Source organism: Manacus vitellinus, unplaced genomic scaffold (assembly GCF_001715985.3).
Source record: "Manacus vitellinus isolate BGI_N305 unplaced genomic scaffold, ASM171598v3 scaffold_12_pilon, whole genome shotgun sequence".
Classification (NCBI taxonomy): Eukaryota; Metazoa; Chordata; class Aves; order Passeriformes; family Pipridae; genus Manacus; species Manacus vitellinus.
In genome coordinates this window covers 16,721,292-16,743,221 of record NW_021938949.1, presented here as the reverse complement: position 1 = coordinate 16,743,221, position 21,930 = coordinate 16,721,292, and the positions used below count along the sequence as shown (strand labels likewise).

Genomic DNA, 21,930 nt, shown 5'->3' with positions numbered 1-21,930 from the left:
GCTGTCTCCAAGCAGCCTGTGTGCTCCTGGGTTTCAGTGTTTCCATTTTTTTCTGGGGGTGGGAGCTGGGTTGTTGAGCAGGACTGAAATGAGTGGCCAAGCTGGAAGTGCACATGTTCCACACAGCCAGAGGCTGGTCCCAAGGGCACCTGAGCTTGTCCCCCAGGGCTTGTCCTGCCATTTTCCTCACCCAAGCATGGCTGTGGATGCTGGGAACCAGACTGGGATCCTGGCCTGGGTTAAGGCTATCCAGGGAAAAATGAGATGGGGGTCTGTTTCCTGGTCTGGTTTGAGACTGCTCCTCCAGCCATGCCAGGGCCAGAACAAGAGGTGACAGCTCTGGTCCTGGGGACAGCAGGACTCGTGTCAGCTCACCCTGGCCTTGTGGGGCCACTGTTCCCACAGCTGCTCCCTGCTGCATGCCCAGGGAAAGGCAGGGAGAGCTTTACCTCCACTGTGGCAGCTTGCAGGGCTTTGTTGTTAAAGGGTTGTCAGGCTCCTCCTGAAGTCCTTCCCTCACACTCAGCAGCTGGAGTTTTTCCCAAGCTCTCGGGAAAGCCTCACTGGCCCACACAAACTGGGTGACACCAGGAGCTTTATCTCACTTACCTACCCAGCAGCAAAGCACTGGGGGAGGTCCAGCAGCTGGGAAAACAAACAGAACCCATTCTGGGCTCCAGGCTGGACACTATGGAAGGGTGTAGGTTGGAAGGGGTCTCTGGAAGTCTTTTGTGCAAACCTCTGCTCCAAGGAAAGGTGTCAGATCAGGTCACTCAGCAGCCTGTCCCGTGGAGGTATGAACATCCAACAGCTCCTCTGGGCCCCTGTTCCAGTGTTTGACCACCCTCATGGTGAACATTTTTTCCACAGAGCTAATGAGAATTTCCTGTTTTCCCACTAATGCCCATTGCCTCTCATCCTGTCTGACAGCAGCCTGGCTCTCTCTTCTCTACACCCTCCCATGAGGCAGTTGCAGATAACAGTAAGATCCCTCCTTTGTCTTCTCTCCCAGCTCTCATCCCTTCAGTCTGCCCTGCTGCCATCCCGTTTTTTGACTATTCCCCTCTGCTGGGGGCTGGGGCAGTGGGAGCAGCACAGCAGCTCAGAGCTGGGAACCTTCTCCACTCACCCACCCTAACTAAGCCTGGATCCATTGGTAGGGGAGAAAGTGGCCTTCAGTGTCCAAACCAACATCAACTCTGGCTGGGAGGCCCAGTCAGCCCTGCAAATAAACTCCACCTTGCCCCACTCCTTGTGACAAAGTACATTTATTGTTAAAAACCCCCAACCCCTGCCTCTGCCACGATGCACCCTGAGGTCCTTGCACAGAGACAGCTCAAGTCCTGGCTGGTGGCACCCTTGCAAGACCTGTCAGCTGCAAGACAAGTGTCCCCTTGCTGCCATCTCTCTCTCCGTTTTCTTGTCTACAACACTCACGAATTTGTTCCCTCGTAAATAAAACCTGAGTGGTTTCTGTGCCCACTCCCCCCTGTTGCCAATGCCAATCCTCGTGGTGGTCACCACGTCCTGCTCCCCGGGCAGGTCCTGTCCAGGCACCAGCCAGATGTCAGTGTCCTGAGTCAGGTCCCTCTGGTCAAAAGCCTTGTCGATGCCCAAGGCCTGGCAGAGCCTGGAGGGCCCGTTGCAGAGCTGCCAGTCCTTGAGCAGCTTGCTGGGGGCTTTCCTGGAGGTCCTGCGCAGCTCCCTCATGGCATCCAGGCCCTGGAGAGGCTCCAGGGAGCGCAGCAGCACTGCAGCCCCTTCCCCTGTGGGGGACAAGAAGGGGGTGTTGGTGCAGGGTGGTGGTTGGGAACACCTCAGCCCACAGCCCACAGCCCACAGCCCACAGCAGTGCTCAGCTCTGAGCCCCTGGCCCAGCCCCATGGAGCAGGGAACTGCCTGCAGCTCCTGCCCTTCGCTCCAAGTGCCAGCCTCTGGAATCAGCCCTTGGGCAGTGCCTCCCTCTGCCTCCTCCCACTGTCCCACAGCTCTGAGCTCTTTATTCTGCTTTGCTCTTCCCAGCCCCACTTGATGGTACCAAGTCTTGCTACTGAGACTTGCCAAAGGGCAAGAGGTTCTTCTTTTGTCAGCACAATGTTCAGGAATAAATAAACACACATATGGTTCAGTTTTGGCACAGTTACCCAAAGCTGCTCCCAAACCCAGTGGATTTCTAATAAACTCTGATTACAGGAATTCCAGCTAATAAAGGAGAAGAGGAATGAGTCTGGATGCTGCCAGCAGAAAGAGGCAGCTTGCAGAGTTGGGCTGGACAAAGAGAAACCTGGGAAGGAGCTGCAGGCACTGGGAGCAGCTGCTGCTGAAGGAGCCCGGGCTGCAGGTGGTACCATTCCAAACTGCCATGGAGGTGTGACAGGCCTTGGGTAACTGCACGGAGTGATCCAAGCCCTCGTGCCAGGGCAGCTCTCCCAAGGCAGGGACCTGGGGCAGGACAGGCTCCACAGTCCAGCTGTGGGATGCACAGCCCTGGGAGCAGCACTTCAGCAGAGAAGACCTTTCTGTGACAAGAACTGAGGAAAACTGACGGAGTCTCTTCTCAAATGGGATCTGCCACCCTTCCAGGTGCCTTAGGGAAACTCCTGCCCTCCCAGCTGCTGCAGCCAGCCAGCTGCCTTCCCTGGTGTTGGTGGCAGTGAAGCAAAGATGCAGCTCTGAAAAGACATTCCCTGGGACAAGGATCTCCAGACTTGGTGTCCAGTAGACAGCAGGGAGGTCTTCTCCTGACCCTGAGTGGGCAAGGAGAGTGCCTGGCACAGCCTGTGCTGCCCCACACAGCTCCCCTCGTGCCGGGGCCGCCCACGGCATTCCCGCTGCCGGCATCCGCCCGCTCCCTCTCCAGCCTCGAACATCTGGAGCCCTGCTCACGCCTGGCACAGGCTTTTCTTGTAGGCACTGACAGATCCCTAAGGACCTGTGATTTCCAAAAATAGAATCCCTCTCATACTTTGTACAAATCCCACACTAAATTACCCTCCTGGGCTCCCAAGGAGGACCCGGGTTCTGGCTCTGGAGGTGCTGCCTGCTGCCCTGAACGTTCTCCCAGCCCCTGCTGCCCCCGGTGCAGCTCGGTGGAGTCGACAGCCTGATTTCCAACAGCTGTCAGCAATCTGTTCCCAGGCACTCCCTTCTCCAAGGAAGGGGATTGATGCTAATCTGGCAGCCAAAAGCCGCTTCACTGGACTACAGTGATTTAGAGCTCAAAGGTCATTTTAGATTTTTAAGAACATGTTCCATGTCCTAATTCTGCTTTTTATCCATGCACAAAGAAACATCCTTCACATCGTGTTGCTGCCTCACTTGCCAGGAACAACTCTGGGATTCTGAACAATCACTAATTACACTACTTGCTTTCATCCATCACAAATGCAAGTGGAAACTGTGGTCACACTTGAACTGAACCGAGTCCTTGGGAGTTCATGTGAAGAGAGACAAGCACTTGGAGAAACTGCAGGTGCTCCCAGAGCATCCCAGGGCCCTGGGAGGGGGTACCAGGCATTTCTGTCTCTTCCACCTGGAAGTTTCCATGCTCTTTCCAGCTGTGTGCTGGAGACATCATGCACTGCCCACCCAGCAGCCCCCGAGCGTGACAGCAGCTCCCCAAGAGCTTTGGGAAGAGGTGGAGAGGGCAGGCAGGACAGGAATGCAGGGATGCCACAATGAGCTACTGCCTTCTTTGCCCCCACGCTCCTGGGTCCTCCTGAACATACTTCCATACTAGAAATTTTATTTTAACTCCTGAAGAGTAGCTGAATCCTTGCAACTCAACTCCTGCCTGCCAGGGTGCTCCAGCCTGCCTCCCTCCCCCTGCCAGCCTGCAGCACTTTGCTCTCAGGGCTCACCTGGCTTTGGCATCTGCCCCACATGGACGTGGCCCCTGACACACCAGAGGCAGCAGGGCCAGTTGGAGATGCCCAAGAGTCACTCCCATATAATGAGCAGCATTCAGATTTAACAACAGCACAGAGGCCAATTCTCTCCCTGAGCAGCCAGAAATCATAAAATGATAGTGAAGTCCCACTCCCCCGCTGTGCAGCTTCCTGCTCCTTCCCTGACACGGCTCCAGCTCCCACTTGGAAACAGCTCTTGGCCACTGGAGAGAAGAAAATTTTCTCCTCTCTTCACCCGTGTGACTCACTGCTCCCAAAACACTTCCTTCAAAGCCCTAGTCTAGGATCTGAAAGGTAGGGAGAAGCCCATGCAGTGTGACCCTGGGCTGAGCATCACTGGGCTCTTGGTTTTATGAGCTGCTCTTTCAGATCTGGCAGCAAAATGCACACCTTGGCACATTGCAGAGAAACAAATCACAGCTAAGTCAAGGAGAAGGATGACTGGCATTTATCCTCTTCCCGAGGCGAGGGAAGCTCAACATCCCTCTTAACTCTGGGGAAAGCTCTTTGTACTAAGGTTATTGTGCTGCTCAGGATATACTGTAGGATTCATGCACACTACAAGACATTGGTTATATTTTTTCTATAAGCTCTTCTCCTCTGTCATCCACGATTTCTCCAGAGATAGTGATGCCTGCCATGGCTTCAGGCAGTTGCAGTACTTTAATCAGTGATGGGAAGACCTCTCACAGTGAAATCCCACGTGATGCAGCTTTATCTAGTGACATGCACAAAGATTTCCCCTTCCTCAGTGACAAAAAGTATTGGAACCCACCCCTCAACTCATGGTTTTATGAGCACAGTGCTGCTGGTGACACACTTTTCCTATGCCTCAGTGACACTGCTGAGCTTGAACTCGAGCATAAACCAATACAGCAAACAGAGGGGAAGGTTTATTCCACCTGGAGTTAAACCAGACAATGCTACGAGGCTGTGTATCAAAACAAGTGATCTCTGAAGAGCCAGATCTCTCACGAGCCAAACACTCCACTCTGGACAAGCTCAGCAGAGGGAAGCAAGGAGGAGCAGCATGTAAAGCCTGGTCCCTCTTGGAGGGGCTGCAGATCCTGGGCTGCTCAGGGACCAAGAGGGCCCCAGCACGATTCAGGTCAGTGTTAAACTACTTTTTAAAGCAAACTCTGCTGCAACTATCCCATTCCTGCAGCTTGCCCAGTCCCATCAGGGTGTGTGTGTGGGACAGCCCTGTGCAGTGTCTGTGCCAGGAGGGCAGGCACAGGCAGCACAGGGACAGTGCAGCATTCCCACTGCTCCCACTGGCAGGACCCATTATCCTGGCAGCTCCAAATCCATGCTGTGCTCACTCTGCAGGAGCCTGAGGAGCTGCAGGGCAGCAGCCACTGCCAGTGCCTCTGGACACACTGGCTCTCCCAACTGTTTGCCTTGTGCTCTGTGCTGTGAAGAAGGACCAAGCCATGCCACAACAAACAGGGGGGTGGCCAGTGTTTCCTTGTGTTTTCTGCACAGCCAGATCCAAACCAGTTTCTGAGATCTGTCCCACATCCAGAGAATGCAGTATTTTTCCCTTCTACCCAGGTGCCACCACAAAGACAACTTCCTCAATCCTTCCTCACACTAAACAACAGGACAACTAAACAACTCCTTGTCCACCTGAGAAAAGCATCTCGGATATGATTCCTGCCCAGATGCTTTCTGTCATCCCATCTGCACACGGACAAACACACAGAAGTAGTTCCTGCTTGTTAACAAAGTGCACAGCCACAGCATTGCTGCAGTGCCCTGACAAAGCTGGCAGTGCCAGCTGTGCCTGGTGTCAGAGTAGCTGCATGTGTGACGTGCAGACAGGGAGGGAGTTTGTGACAAAAAATCCAAGGAACTCCATCACCACAGTGAGCTCTTTAACTGATTTGCTACGAAACTGAACACGGGTATGTAAGGAAAAATTTCCCAAAGTATCTATTTCAAAGAAATCTTTCTAGAATTCAAAGGCTAAATGCCCTTGTTTTTTTAATAAAAATTATTATTCCTAATATTTCAAACCCTGACTAATGAACCATCTGCTTTCATTATCTGAACAGATTTGGCAGAGCCAATGTAATGAAATTCACATGTGTTCATCCACCAGATTCCAGACTTTCACTTGGAAACTCAGGCTCTTCCCCCACAGCACAACCCAGCACTGTTTTCCTGCTTGGCTCCTGCCCAAAGGCCAAAACCTGAGGATTAATGGTCACTCTTTTACACTTCCTTTCCACTTAGGAATATATAAGCTGTGGAGTTCTTTAACCTTGATCTTCAAAATGGTGAAAAAGAAAGTAAATTGGTTTTGAGATTTTTTTTCTAAAATAGTGGGTATTTACCCAGGAAATACCTGCTGCCATTTCAAGGTGTCTCATTAAGCAGCAGCTTTATTGCAAGGCAAATACTGTCATTCTTACAGAAGTAACAGCGAGGAGCTGTGGAAGGACAGTCTCAGTAAATTCCAGAATAATTTGATTAGAGCTTGATTATTATATCTTCAGAATAATAAAAGAAGATTGAAGATTCTGTAATAGTCTGAGTATTTTGATTTGGGTGGGGGTTTTTTGGTTTTAAGAGACAGCAAAGCAGCTAAAATGCTCCTACACTGACTCCTTGCTTAAGCTTAGGACATCTCAGATTGTTTTGTTTTCCCCAACATTTAAAGCCTCTGAAGATAAAGGCAGGAGACAGAGGAGTTTCTTGTCATGACAACAGACACCAAGATTTAGGCTGTCATTAATGACTCCACATATTTCCCCTACATCAGCCCTTTTGAGGAACAAAGTTCACTGAATCACAGGAATGAGGCAGCTCCCCAGGTCATCCAAACTGAAAGCTCCATCCTCTCCAGATTCTCCTCCAGTTCTTAGTCTTTCTTTGTGTGCCTGAACAGCTCCCACAGCTCACAGCTGGGACCAAACTGGAGATGGGCCCTGCTTCCCACACTGCCTGTCCACAGGTCCACCCTGCTCACAGTGGCAAAGCCCAGGTGCCAGGGAAACATCCTGAGAGCACGTCACTGACTTCACAGAGCCCACAGGGGGCTGGCAGGTCACTGCAGCACCACAAGGGCAGCTGGAAACGTCAGCCCTGTCCTGCAGGCAGCGAATCTTTGAGGCCCAGCTTACCTTGGCTGGACACATTGACACAGAAGTAGATGCCATAGATCTGGTACACGTACAGAGTTCCTGGTTTCATGAACATGGCCGCGTTCCGCTGAGTTTGCTTCCCACCTTTCGAGTGGGAAGCTTCATCTTCCCCACCCAGATAAGCTTCTGTTTCAACAATCCTGCCCCAGAGCTCTCTGCCATCAGGAAGTCTGCGAACTAAAATCTGAAAAGAGAGGTCAGAGTGCATCAGTTTGCAGCCCTCTGTGCAAAACAACCGGAGCAAGAGCTGTGGAAACAGAGAAGTAGGAAAAAAAGGAGCTGGTGGTACTAAATGCTCTCCTCCCCACGTAGCAGCAGGGTCTGAAAGCTAACTCCAGCTTCTTCAGCTTCCACTGTCCAGGCCACAGCCCAGTGCAAAGAATTCCTACCTGTCACTCACCCCACAAAATGCCTGCACTGTCTAGCTGTGGCACTGTCATAAGAACCAAGTTATAATCCTACATCCCACAGGGTTGCTTTTGTGGTTATTTTCTGTACTCTCCATCAGGTTTGAGGCAAAAAACCACCACTGGTATCAGCCTTGAAGCATCCTGAATGTATAACCTCTAGATCAGAAGAAATATGACAGTGGCACAATTAAATAACTGCTATGATTAGACAGTTTCTCTCCCTAGAGGTGTTTCAAACAAGTCCCAGTCCCTAATCACAGAGATAATCAGCACCAGGGTGAGCATCACTCTCCTATTTCTGTGTTTTCTGTGCCACAGAGAGGGGCAGTGCAGGAGAGCTGGGAATTGGCTCCAGGCAGACAACAACAGATCTTTGTTATTACAGTGTGTTCCTTGCTGCTGGTACCTCCTTAAATAAAACAAAGCAGATGCAAGGGAAACAAAACATGACAGTGAAAAGATTCTCTTTCAAAATAAAACAACCACTAAACTTTCTACAAAGGTTTTTGTGGTTTGACCTGGTTTCTAAACTTTGTATTTTGCTTAATGTGTACGAAATACTGCAGCACAGCCTCGTTTAGGCAACAGCTCTCAGTTCAATTAGATGACATTCAGCACTTTCATACTGGCAAATCAGCCATTCAAAAATGACCTTCAGGAAACAAAGCTTAATTCCTAACAGATGCTGGATGGCTAATGCAGATACTGATCTGATCCAGGATGGATGCTCCAGAACTCAGTTTCCAATGCTGCAGCTCCGGTCTATCACAGTTTCCCTACAGCACTGGCCAAATTGTTGAAAATAATCAATTTATTTTGTTTAGGAAAAAATGCAGTGACTTCAGAAAAGCAACTGCCTGTGAACACCCCAAAGGCAGAGCCCTGTGGCCACATTTCTCTCTCAGTCTGATGAAATGCAGTGGTGGAGTTATGACTTTAACTTCATTTCCCTGACTCTTCAGACACGCCAAATATTCACAGTTAAAAAATGGTGATCATTCCCAACACCTCACAGTGAACTGTTTCACAGAGGTTTTTATTTCTCATTGAGGATGTATCTTGATGTTCACTTACTGCATGTAACTTTTGGGGTATTTTCTTTTTGTTTCCAGGAACTCAGGTATCATGAAGGTAAGCAAGATTAATATACCAGGTGTATATTAAATTTGGCAGAATGAAGATAATGACTGGCACATTAAATTACCTTTATTGTTATCATTCTAAGAAAATGAGAGAACAGACTGGGTCGTGGGAGACTGAGGGCTACACTTTAAAGAAAAGGTAAAATTAAGACAGAAATCCCCTGGCTTGTAATTCTAGGACTAAAAGGAATATAGAGTTAGGACTCGAACATCATCTGCCCAGGTAACTGAATGCATGAGGATGTCAGAGTCATTCAGACAACAAAAATGCATCAGTAATGAGAGGCTTCAGGAGCCCTTAGGCAGACCAGGACAGGGGCTATGTTTCCTTGGACATTATCAGAGTGATCGGGGCTTCCACAAGAAAAGACTCAACTCTCAAAGGGATCCAGAGCAAAATACAAAGTATCTTCCAAAGACTCATCCCTGACAAACAACTTTGTATCATGACCATGAAGGATAAAGTTCAGTGGCTTTTAAGAAGAGTTAAGGTCCAAAAATAATCTACCAGAGTTCTGCTTACCAGGAAAAAGAGAAAACTACGGAAAGTGAGGAAGATTGTTGGGAAGAACTTAAGAGGCAGCCAAAGGTTAAGGCTGGAAAGGCAAACCTCTAGCAGGATGTCTGTGAAGGCACGTGGAGGACCACAGAGAGGGGAAGGCAGAGCAGAGAGAAACCCAGCAGGGTTAAAAAGCACAGCAAAGGCGTCAATTATAAGCATGACAATATCCTTAGAGACTAAGAAAAGGCCAGACACGGCAAACCAGGCCAAAACCAACAGTTTGTGCAACAAATTCCTCAAGTTATCTAAACCCATGAGAACCCAGAGTCTGCTCACCCTGCAGACAATGAAGGTATAAAAAAGACTCAGAGAAGATAAGACCAGAGCAGTGAAACTAAACACAGTTGTGTTCAGAAGGTCCTAGACTGGAACTTTTTCTAGGGAAAACACTGGAGGAACTGCCTCCCATGGAAACAGCAGGAGAGGTTTTTGAAGGGCTCACTAATCAGAAGAGACAGGTTTAATCTCCACCACTCTGATTTCCAAAGGATTGCAACAAGGTCCAAAGACTCCTCAAAGTTCTTGCAATGGGATAAGGGAGAAGGTCCCTGCCCGAACAAGTAATGACCTGCAAACTCAGAAACAAAAGATGGGAATGTCAATATTTGGAGTGAAGAGAGTTGAACTGTGGGACTGTGCAATCCTTGGCATCACAAGACAGTAAAATGGAGGCAGAGGGGATGTTGCTGATTACTTTCCACCGGGCCAAGCAAGAGCCAGAAACAAATAAAGCAAGACTTGAAAGGAAAATAATGGGCCTGAAACAACCTTCGAACCACAAAGTACATTAAACAGAAAAAAAAGGGAGGAAAACTCCAAAAGAAACCAATTCTAACATCTGACAGTAAACAAAACCTGGAAAACTACTCCTCTGACTTCATCAAAAATAGATTTGGCTACTAGTCTTTAAATTCCACTGCACTTAACAAGAGAGGGAACGAGAGCTGTGCTCCTAAAATAGCCAAGCCCAGGAGTCAAATGGCAAGAAAAGAACTTTATCCTTTCACACAAAGTTATTAGCTAGCACATGCTCCAGTATTCCAGCAGGAACCTCAGCATTCATGTCTTACCTGTCCCAGAAAGGACTTGGCCAGACTAACACAGGGCTGGTTGAAAAAATCTGCTTCCAGCCGGGAAGAATTTCTTTTCTCTGTCACAAAGTATTTGCTGCTTTTTGGAGAACAATCTCCACCAGGTGTAGTGTTCAGGTTCTCCAGGGCATTGATCTGAGGGCAGCTGGAGTTGCTTTGAAGAGCACTTAACTGAGCCAACAGCTTTCTTTTTCTGGGCATAGTTCTAGAAAAATATAAAGATAATTAGAAATATAAAGCTTTTTTAAAAGTACAAACTCCTGTTTTTATGCTTCTCTCCACAACAGTGGACCTGAAATCTACAGCTCCTTGGATAACCTGTGCAAACTACAGAACCAGGTGACAAATTTAGCTGTGTTTACACCAGGCTGGGCAAATATTGGGCTCTACTGATAAGCAAACAGAACACAGCAGTTTGAGTATTCATCTTCTAAGGACTGCAGATAAAAAGCAACTCTGCTCCACTTAGCAGTGAAAATAAGTTTGCTGTTAGGTTAAAAAATTGCAACCAAAGGTGAACCAGTGCTATGTGCTTTTTTACCTAAAACTAATGTAATCTTTTAAGCAGACAGGAAAAAAACCAGAAAACAACCCCTTCAGGAACTGTGCTGCCTCAGAAAGCCCAGAAGCTGTGTATCAATGTTTTTAAGCAGTAATGTAGCCAGGTCAGAATCTAAAACTCCACAGGACACAGAACATTTGAGCTGGGAGATGCACCATTTACAGTCACAAACATGTTCATCATGCTGTTGAAATGTTTCTGTAGAACCCCCCAGAAGTAAGCTTTAAATTAACCTACCAGAAGGATCAAGAGCAGCCTGTGTTCCAGTCAACAGTATGTACCTGAGGCAACTACATAATCCAGAATTATTCTTCTAGTTGGTCTGTGCAAGCTCCAAAAATCTCATGTTTCTTTTTCAGTGCTTCAGTCCTTCTACCTGTTGAACAGGAAGAAACTTATTTATTCAGTGTACAAAGCACTTTGAAATAGGCTATGAGATTCTGGAGCTGGAGATATGATACCAACAGTGTATCACTGGCTCAAACTCCAGAACAATTTGCAGTTTTCTCTTGGTCCAGCAAAGCACCATCTCCCAGCTGGGCAGTGCTGGAGATGCTCTTTAGCCTCTGTTACACAAAAGCCATGAAAGCACTGGGGAATGCACTGAATGAATACACAGAAAGCTCAAACCAAACTTTAAAAACTTCCCCCAGTGGCACTAAATTTGGAAAGTGTCAGCCTCAAAAAAAAGGACTTTGCAATGAGAATGCAAAGACAAGAGGTTTTAGAAGATGCCTCGCTGGTTCTGAAATTCATCCACACGTAGATGGAATGGGAAAAAAAGCAAAGGTTCAACATCATGCAGAATTAGAAATGGAGAAAGACTCCTGTACACAGCTCAGCCTGCAAGGGAAGTATATATGTAAGTAATCAGTTGTTGCCACTCATTTTTCACCAGAACATCACCTTTTAAAAATGACCACAAAAACTTCCACTGTCAAAACCAATCTTTTATCTTGCTCTGATGATTCTCATAATGAAAGATCCCCCAGCAACAGCTTCCCTGAACTCCAGTGAAACAAATTCAGCATTGCTACACTCTGAATCACCAGTGCCAATTCCCCAACAGTGTTATGTTTCGCTTCAGAAGAATCCAGACACAAACATATAAAAATAGGCAGCAAAAAAAAAAATAAAAATCACATTGGTATGACTGGCAGAGAGGTGGGATGGTTTTCTTTTTTTTTTTTTTTCCTAAAGATCTAATTCCTTATTACAGTAATTCAGTGGTGTCAGAGACTTGCCATAGAACAGCCAGCTCCATGCCAGGTACTCTGCCCTCAACTCTGGCTTTCACCTGGTGGGAATTGTTTAAAATTTTGCCAAAATTCAGCAGCCTGCCTCAGACAAAACTGCTTGGTGGCCTTTGGCAAAAGAGTGCTGTTGAGGAGAAGGATAAGAACAGGGAAGAGTGTTGCAGGAAGGAAGGGCTCTTCACACATCTCGGTATCAGACTGACCCTCTGAAACACTCAGTCAAGGGAATGCTTCCCACTGAAGACAAAACCTCCAGACTTCTCTGACAGTATTAACTGGAACTTCCAGCTCATCAGCCACAGATAAAGACACACTGCAAACATGGCTGCTTTGAGTGGAGCATTAACTCACTTGGTAATTTGTGCTCCCATGGAATGAGACACCAGAAACATGATCCGAGTTGCCTGGCACCTCCTGCATTTCCAATTAAATGATTCTTAAAAGCTGCAAGGGCTCTCATGCACATGTTCCACCAGCACCCTCAGGGCACTTGTAATTCCACTGCTGAGGGCTGATCCTCACATCTCAGCATCTTCAACTCTCATTGGAAGCAGCAGTAGGAAAGTGCCTCATAGCCAGGAGAAATGGGTCACATACACAAGTGGGGTTGCAGAATGAGGGGGCTGCAGTATCATCTCAGAATCCAAAAAAACCCCAGCCTACCCTCTGTCTCCCTGTTCATGAAGATATGAAAGATATGAAGCAGAAAACCCTATGCCTCAAAGCCCACCTATGCCTTCTGTAAAGGATGTTGCTTGTATATCCAAATAATCCCTTTTTGCCTAGGAAAAAAACACTGTAAAAGACAGCACTGACCACATATCCAAGCCCTATGCATTTGGGAATAAAGAGACATCACCTCCTCACATCTAAGTCTACAGACAAATCCTGCAACTTTACTTTTCATTTTTATCTAAATTTTCTTGCTTGTGTAGTAAACAAATTCCACCTCTGGGCCTCAAATAACCAGCCGTGGGTTTGATCATTTGTTACTAATCCTGTTGTAACCAAACTAACCACAGGTTTTCTAATACATGTGTGTTCACATGTACAAAAAAAAAAAAGCATGGAAGTCAGAAAAGGAAGATCAAGAGCTGACTCAGTTCTGCACAAGTGCCTGGAGTGTTCAGGGCTCCTGGGCTTATCTCAGGCTCAGGACCCTGCAAGCCAGAATCAGAGAGACACTGAGAATCTGTGTAAAGCACAGCTCAGCAGCAGATACACCCTGTAGTCAAGGCACAACAGTCTACAGAGACTTCTTCTAATCTTTCTAACAAGACTGCATTTGCAGGCATTTCCTTAGGTATTTAATGACCTTTCACTAAAAGGAGGTAAAAAAATAAAATCCCAGCAGCAATTTGCTTGTCGCTGTGGCTCACAGGTCCAGATACCCTCAAAGCCTTCCTCAGGCACATCTGTCTTCCTGACAGCAGGATGAAGAGGTGTACATAAAACACTGCCACTTCTGGAGAGACAATTCCTCACATCAATTCCCAGCTGCACAGACTGTAAGTGGGAACACATGACCAGTCAGTGCTGGGTCAGACCAAAGGACACCTCTCCCTGTATCCTGCTCTCCAGCAACAGGCCAAAAGCAGGAGCCTGGGGAGGAACAGAATGAGCACACAGTGAGTGTCCACACATCCTCCACGCCTCTAGACTGGAACCTTCTGACCCAGGCACAGTGTTTGTGTGCTCAGTAACTGTGAGCTTACACATTCTTCCCTGAGCCTGTGTAAAACAACCCAAATGGAGGAAGAAAACTTCACAGAATTAGTTATTAGTGCTCCAAAAACTCACTCATCTTGTGTGTGAAATTAGCACTGCTCCCCACCCACAATAAATTACTTTACACCTGCAATTCATCATCCCCCAGCCCTCTTCTTTATCACCTCAAATAAAGTAAAGCCAGCTGGATTTTTCCAGGTCCTTTACAAACCATCCTGTGGCACGCCAGTGGTGACCTCCAGCCACCACCAGAGCTGCCCATTTACCCACATCCTCTTTCCTACCTTTGCCAAAACTATTTATGACAGGGAACTCCCTTATTATATCAAGGGCTGCTCAGGTGAGGGCTTCTGTTTAAGCTTCCTGAAATCTGAGTACAGACTGTAAGCCAGACCTCTCAATATGTTTATTTAGACCTGCAGAGAATTCCAACTTTTTTTAAGCCATGACTTTTAACCCACGCTGACTTTTCCTCCTAGATAATATTTATGCAGCTGTCTCATAACCCTACCTTGATGTATTTTCTACTAATTCACTCGGTGGTCAAACTTCCAGGTCTGCAGTCCGTGGATTTTCCCCTAGAACCCTCTTTAAAAATTAGTGACACATTTGCTGCTGAGACCATCGTTAGCAACACCATCCCTGGGGACTTCATCTGGTTTGGCAATTTATTCCTGCCTGCTTCTGCCAGTTGGGCAACTTATTCCTGCCTGTTATTCTTCTCTATTTGTTCCACTAACTCTTATAAAGACACTTCCATTTTAAGCCAAATCCTTCAGTGAGTTCCTGTCTAGTCTACCCTATCAGTAGCCAAAAGTAAGTTAATAATGTATAGTTTCCTGGACAACAGTGTGAGATGCAGGAAAAAAACCCTCAAAAGAAGAGGCAGGAGTGGATATAACGACAAATATAAAGTCAAATTCCCTGAAAAAAAAAAAAACAACCTTGAAAGAAGGGTGCAGGCAGGAGCTAATGTAACCAGAAATATAAACATTAAATAAATTTCTCCACAGACAGACGTTGACACTGTGTGCAATAATAACACCTCAAAAATACGCCGAAATGGATGCTTTTATTCACCTTACTGAGTGCTGGGGATCTCATTTCCCACAAGACATCCTTGCAATTCCGCTCCTCGCTCCCACTGCCTCACCGAGCACCTTGAGCCTTTTTGGAACGAAACTCACCCTTCTGTAAGGAACAAGGAAACGCAAAAAAAACCGAGGGATGACAGAAAACCCCGAACTAAAAGCTTTCACAGCACAATCACCCCCCGTTTTGGTTGAGGACTCCCGTGATTTGGACGGGAATCAAGGGCGGAGGGGGGCTGTGGACAGACGGGGAGGCCCCGGCAGTGCTCGGCAAGGCCGGTCGGGCCCATCCGGCGGTGCCGGGGGGCGCGCCGGCCCGAGGGCTCGAGCTCGAGCTCCCTCACCCGCCATCCGGCGGCTATCCCCGGCTATTCCCGGCCATTTCCCGGTTATTCCCGCCGCTCCCAGGCCCTCACGCACCTGCGGGCCGTTCCAGCCACGGGCGGGGCGCGCGCAGCCCCTGGCGGGCAACGGGAAGGCCCCGGAGCTCTGGGGTAGGAGGGGGGCGGGGAGGCGGGGCGGGCTCGGCGCTGAGGGGGCAAGCCGCGTGGCGCGGGTGTGTGTCTGTCATCGGTGTCCGCGGCTCTGTCGTTTCGCTGTGGGTCTTGTTTTCTGGAGCGCAGACCCTCTGTAAGCAGCGTCTGAACTCCCCCCTGGTTTTCGCGCGCTCCTCGCTGTTTCATATTGATCGTTAATTCGGCAATAGAAAGGCTGAGGGAATTGGGGGTGTTCAGCCCGGAGAAGGCTCGGGGAGACCTCAGAGCCCCGTCCAGTGCCTAAAGGGGGTCCGAGAGAGCTGGAGGGGGACTTAGGACAAGGGTCTGGAGTGATGGGACCAGGGGGAATGGCTTCCCACTGCCAGAGGGGCAGGGAGGATGGAATTGGGAAAGAAATCCCGTCCTACAAGCGGGGCCTGCACATTGTCTCCAGAAAGCTGTTGGCTGCCGCATTCCTGAAGTGTCAAGCCAGTTGTGACGGGACTTGCGAGCAAACCTGGAGTGTGGAAGGTGTCCCTGCCTGTGGCAAGGAGTGGAATGAGATGATCTTTAAGGTCCCTTCCAACCCAAACCATTCTGTGGTTCTCCTCAGAAAGGGGTGAATGCACGTTCTGATGAACACGCATGGTCACAAGCTGGCTTTATAGGGAGCTGCATTAATTATTCCCTCAGTTCATCAAATAACAAGTATCTGGCCTGCAGAAAAAAATTCTTGGCTTCAGCTTTTATCCAGATGGAGCATATGGCCAAAATGGGATCAAAAATACGGTTTTTCCTCACAACATTCTGGGGACAGGCAGTTGGGGCTATTGATTCATAAATAAGTGTTTGCACCAAGGGTATGAGGGAAAGTCTGATGGATCAGAATGGATTTATTCCTGTTTTCTGTATTAAAATACTCCAGGACAGCTCCAGCTAGGAACCAGAGATGCAGAGAACGAGCCCTTACTGTCTACCCGTTCTGTGAATTTGGAAGGAAGAAGGATAAGTTACTTTACTGACTATTATTTTAGGAGACGTTGACAGCTTTGGAGGCGCAGCCAGGTGTATGAGTGGCTAAAGGTGTTCTTATGAAAGCAGAAATGGGGACCAGCAGTCCAGTGGTGAGTTCAAATGTGAGCGAGCTGGATAAAAAGCTTTGGCATTCCTGTGAACCCTGAACTGAGCCCGGAATTACCAAATTTTACTACTCCAGTTTAATAGGAAGATGTAAAAAAATACCCAAACCAACCATGAATGGAGCAAACACAGAGTCTGTGACACAATATTCATTCTTTTTGACCATGAAAAGACAGCTGATATACTTTGGAGCCCAAAGAAACACACCAAGAACACACTGAAAAGCCCTTGAATCATCATTGTAAAGCACGACAGCGATGCTACTGTAGTGGTATAAAAAAGAAAGGGAAGGAAACATCCATAAGTCTTAAAGTTATTGCTGCTGGAGATCTCTGTATGATGTTTTAGTTAAAATGAACAAAAATAAGCTCACGAGAGGGAGGATTCCCTGGAGGGACATTACCTGCTGGCAGCACATATGGGTTTAGCTCCAGTCTGAAAGGAGCCATTTGTGTATCAGCAAAGAGGACAAGAGAAGATTTTAACAGTGATTAACAGTGTTGACTGAGTGTCTCCGAAAGAGCATCAAGGAATTCCCAACTCTCACATCCCAGCTTTAATGTGGTATTAATATAACAGAGGAAGACCAAAGAAAGTGCGTGAAAAGGAAGATAGAAAAAAAATAATCAAACATCAAACTGGCCTTTCAGCGAATTGTGAAACTCAAAGGAGAAAATGAGCAAGAATAGGAGCTGTGGGAAGGACTTCCTGGGGTCAGGCTAGTTCAGCTCTGCAGACTTTCTCCTGTGGGAGTCTGTGGGACAGGCACTCTCAGGAATGCTGGCTTCTTTGACAGCAGATCTGTTTCATGCCCAAAGGAAGTATTTAAAGCTTTTAGCACCTGAGGAATGCAAATTGCTCCAAGCTACAGCATATGCCATGTTCTGCATTTGTCCAATAACTTCACTGTTACAGAATCAACACCTAAAATAGCCTCCTGTAAAAGCCGACCTGTTGGAGAAGATTAAAGTTCCCCTCCCTGCGGGGCAAAAACTTTTCAGTGTGATAGGAGTGACTTGGGATCCGTGGCTGGACAATGTGGCTGGCACAGACCCCGGGGTCTGGGGGGGTCTGTGGCACAATGGATGCACACAGCGCGCTGAGCTTTTCTTGGAGCAGAAACTGTTTGCAGAGTGGTTCCCTCCGGCTCCCAGGCTGTGCAGGCTGCAGAGTTACCATCCTGTTACAGCGAGGACAGCAGATCAGCACGGATAAAGCAGAGGGGGCAGATTTTCGAGTTTTCTCTTTGTAAGGTGCCAAATGGAGCTTCAGCAGCGCCTGCTGAAAGCCTCCTCTGTCCCGTTAGGAAGAGACACGGAGCTCCCCACTGACCATGGACTGGCCACTTCACACAGCCAGCACTGCAAGACAGCTGCAACACTCTGTGAGCCAACTAGTGAAGAATTCCCATGGATGAAAACGCTCCAAACAGCACAGGGTTTTTATGACATCCCCTCCTGGCCTCTCCTGACATCCAGTCTTGGCTGCTGCTTCCTACTTATCCTCAACTGCCAGTGAGTCTCATTCAGAGCTATTTCCAGCCAGTGGCTGTTTGAGGTGCACACAACCCTCAAATTAGCACCAGAACTAACCCACTGCTGGAAGGGAGAGGTGCTCGTAGCTACCTCGGTATCTCCCACACCCAAGATGAGCCACAGACCAAATGTCCAGTTCTGTGAATCAAGCCCATTCAATCTGTTGTATAAGCAGATGTGAATGTTTTATCCTAAATTTGGTGACATCCATCCGTGGTGGATTCCAGTCCTGCTTTGCACTCAGAGTGCAAGGAATCCTAGCAAGTGCTCTGCTTGTAATTGTTCAAATTGTGAAAGCAACAGACCTTCTGGAAGCCTCATCTCTGGACCAGAGAGGGCAGGCAAGTCCTATTTAGTAATATATTAATGGATTCTAATAGTCTTTTTTGTTTGTTTGTTTTGTATGAAAGACATTTTTGTTCTCTGACAACACAGAAATGCTTGGCTTTACAGGATTGCTCGGTGCAGAGGAACAAATAGATTAGATATTAGTAAGAAATCCTTCCCTGTGAGGGTGGTGAGGCCCTGGCACAGGTTGCCCAGAGAAGCTGTGGCTGCCCCATCCCTGGAAGTGTTCCAGGCCAGGTTGGGCAAGGCTTGGTCTAGTGGAAGGTGTCCTGCCCATGGCAGGGATTTGGAACTAGGTGACCTTAAGGTCCCTTTCAACCCAAACCATTAAAAAAAACATTAAAAAAAGCCAAAACCCAAGTGACTGGGCTGATGGGCTCTGCTCCCTACATTTTAGGACTGGTTTCTTACATGATATCTCCAGTGAAATTGGTTTTGATGGTGCCATAAGGACAGCCATGCCTGGGGGCCTCTCCCAGCTGCACAGGAGCAGTGGGAAGCTGGAGAATGAGACCAAAGGCTCGGCTGAACTGGCAGGAGATTGGGAGGCATGAGATGCTTGCCCCAGCAATCAGCCAAGCTTTTTTAAAACATGGTAGTTTCCTTTTCTGAAGGGGTTAAATAGAGCTTATTCAGTATTTTCAAGAGGAGTCGTGCTGCAAGCATGCTTATAAGTCTGTCAAAACAGAGAAAGAGCATCCATGAGAGTGTGGAGGGGTTTGTACATATATACATACATACATATATATATATATGTATGTATGTATATTGAGTGAGAGCATTGCAAGCCTAAGAGCTCTTAACCATCTCCAGCTCTGCCCCTGTGCTGAGAGCGCTCAGAATGTGCTGGATGCAGGAAAAAGCCAATTAAAGAAATTCCTCTGGCTCTTTGCCCCCAGCCACTTATTCTTGCCTCTCAGAAGAGTTTCCCCATCACTGTACCAGTACAATAACTTGTAGAGCTGTGCTTAAACCAGCTCCCTGACCTGGCTGAGGTTAAAATCTCTTCCCGGTGCTGCCGCCACCACATCCATGCCCTCCAGACTGAACAACAGATCACCTTTGACAGGTATAGCCTGGAGCAGTAAGAGGAGAGACAGGCAGGAATGAGGAGCCTCAGCAAAGCTGGGGGCAGGGTAATACACTCAGGAATCACTGTGGTTCTGCATCCTGTGCAGTGCCAGCAGGCCAGCAGATAGCAGTGGTTCAGATAAGCTCTACCAGTGTCCCACAGCAGACAGAAAATATGCAAATTAAGATGCAGTTGTTTTTACAGGAGTAATCCTGTACCCTTTGCAATGCTGAAATGCTGCTGGGAGGGGACTTTCAAAGGTGATCCTTGTGTTGTATGAGTGGAATAAAGACTGGTCACCTACTTACTGGCTCTCCTGGGAAAGCATCAGAGCATTTTCCAATGGAGATCAGAAGTTATGTACTGAATGAGACCCACTCACTCTCTGTCTTAGGGGTTCATTACAAACCTTAGCATGGAGAGAGTGAGCAAAAACTGGAAAGGAAAGAAAGTGGCCTAGAAAGAGCCAGGATCAAAAAAAAAAAACCAAAGAAAAAAGAGAGAGAGACAATTCACACATAGACTGAGGAGCTTATTTCCATGGGATACCGTGAGTATTAAAATACTGCTTGGGTTCAAGAACCTATTGAAGAAATACCAGGAGGAAAAGTCTGTCCAGGCTATTACACACAGACACAGCATCTCTGCCTCAGGAAGTCCCTGAGCCACAAACCACTGGGTCTGGTGGAGTATTTAGGAGAAATATGACTCTATACTTGAGCTGTTTTCATACTGTCTGTAAGCTTTCACAATTCACCGCTCTTGGGGGTAGGTATCTTCTGCTCCACGGGCCTGTTATCTGACTCATCCAGCTCTTAGAGACATTTTGCAGGAGTCACAATTGTTTCGCTTATCCTGCTTAGCTGATATCTTCTAATAAATCTAAGTTCATCCAGGAAATGCCCAGAAGGTGAAAGAGAATGTTCAAAGAAGCAAAAACGCCCCGAATTCTTCTTTGGTGAAGCAGGACTGCCCACCCCAGCCCGTGGTGTTTGCTATCACAGACATCCAAATTTAGGAAACATATGGGCGTGGGCATATTTAGAGTCATTGACCACAGGCATGACATAGCACTGGTTACTAAAATGGACCTGAAGTTGTTTGCCCTGCAGGATATGGTGAGGAGCCCTGGATTGAGTATCATTGACTAAGGTCACAAGAGTTAAGCCTGAAATAGCAGAACTTGAGAACATTTGGGATGTAAACAGGTGACTGGAGGGAGCTTTCTGCGAGGGATAATCATTGACCAGAAGTGTTGGCACATGGGACCTGATCTGAGAAAGGCTTTACTGCCTGTAACTGTGCTGGCAACTCAAAGATTAGCTCTGCACTCACTGCAAGTTAATTATAGGGTCATTTGTAACTCCATCCTGCCCTCTTAGATTAAAAGAAAAATCATAAATGCTGCAAGAGAGAGGCTCATCTTAGGGCTCACAAGCCAGAGCAAGAGACAGAGACCTCTTCTCTTGGGGTCTGCATTTCAAGTTTGTCGTTGTAACTAAAATTGCTGCTGCATTTCCCTGTTAACCTTCTTTCCTGGGGTAAGAAAATTTACACACTCACATTGCCTATCTCCTCCCCTTTTGAATCTTCAGGCTGAGTTCCTCTAGATTTTATAAAACCTGGTGTCTGGGTAAAGACCTGGAATCATGTCCCTCCTTACAGAAAGAAAGAAGAATGTGCTCAGCGATTCCCTGCACTGTTTGAAGTGTTCTGGGTGATCAGCACAGATGTACTGGCCAGCCAGTGCACGCTGCCTGTGGGACACAGGAGGCAGAGGGGAGCTGTCAGCATTACCAGGTCCTCAGGAAAACAAGAGGAGACAGAGGTTATTGTGGAAAGGAAGGGAAATGGGACACAGGAGCCTCAGAAACTGTACTTTGTTCCGCTGCTCAAAGAGCAACTTAAACATGAAGGATCTCCAGTTTCTGTCTGAGGCCCCCTTTAAACAAAAGAGTTCCTGAACCCTCAAATCTGTCTTCAAACAAATCCCTTAGGTTTGATGTGATTATCTGCTTCCCAGAAAAACACAGGCAGCCTGAGCTCCGGGGGAAGAATTTAAGTAACTGGGAAGCAGCGGGGTGCACCCTCTGCATATCAATTTTTCAGTTGGCATTGGACTCAGTGTTCCAGTTCCAAGAGCTGCCACTGAAAACAAACTCCTCCTTTTGAAGAGATGGGAACTCACATATTCCCAGGGAAAAAAAGAAACGGTCTGGGGGCATAAATACAATATAGGTAAAGTTTGCTTTTACATGTAAATCACTAATGCTTTCTGCAGTGCTCACTCATTTTTAACATCTCTTCAGTCAAGACAGGTCTGTGCTCCAGCTTTGCTGTGGCTTTAGGAATATAAAAAAATTTAAAAAAAAAGAAAGAAAAGAAAGAAAGAAAGAAAAAAAAATCAATAAAATCAATAAAACTATGTCAGGAAAACCCCAGTATAAATTTAATTGGTAA

General features: G+C 47.3%; 1 protein-coding gene across 3 annotated transcripts; it reads right to left on the bottom strand.

The window, feature by feature from the left end:
• Positions 1–1,252: 1,252 nt before the first annotated feature.
• On the bottom strand, positions 1,253–15,022 carry MPG (N-methylpurine DNA glycosylase). Of its 3 annotated transcripts, none has more exons than XM_008929866.3 (5): positions 14,889–15,022; positions 11,062–11,200; positions 10,242–10,467; positions 7,037–7,241; positions 1,253–1,766 (listed from the first exon to the last, which is right to left on the bottom strand). In XM_008929866.3, exons 3-5 carry the CDS (start codon positions 10,461–10,463, stop codon positions 1,372–1,374), a joined length of 822 nt encoding a protein of 273 aa, XP_008928114.1. In that variant the 5' UTR covers positions 10,464–10,467; positions 11,062–11,200; positions 14,889–15,022; the 3' UTR covers positions 1,253–1,371. The 3 variants fall into 3 exon arrangements, with proteins under 3 accessions (XP_008928114.1, XP_017922991.1, XP_017922990.1); XM_018067502.2 differs by having other exon boundaries at positions 1,253–1,676; positions 7,046–7,241; XM_018067501.2 differs by having other exon boundaries at positions 11,106–11,200.
• Positions 15,023–21,930: the final 6,908 nt, after the last annotated feature.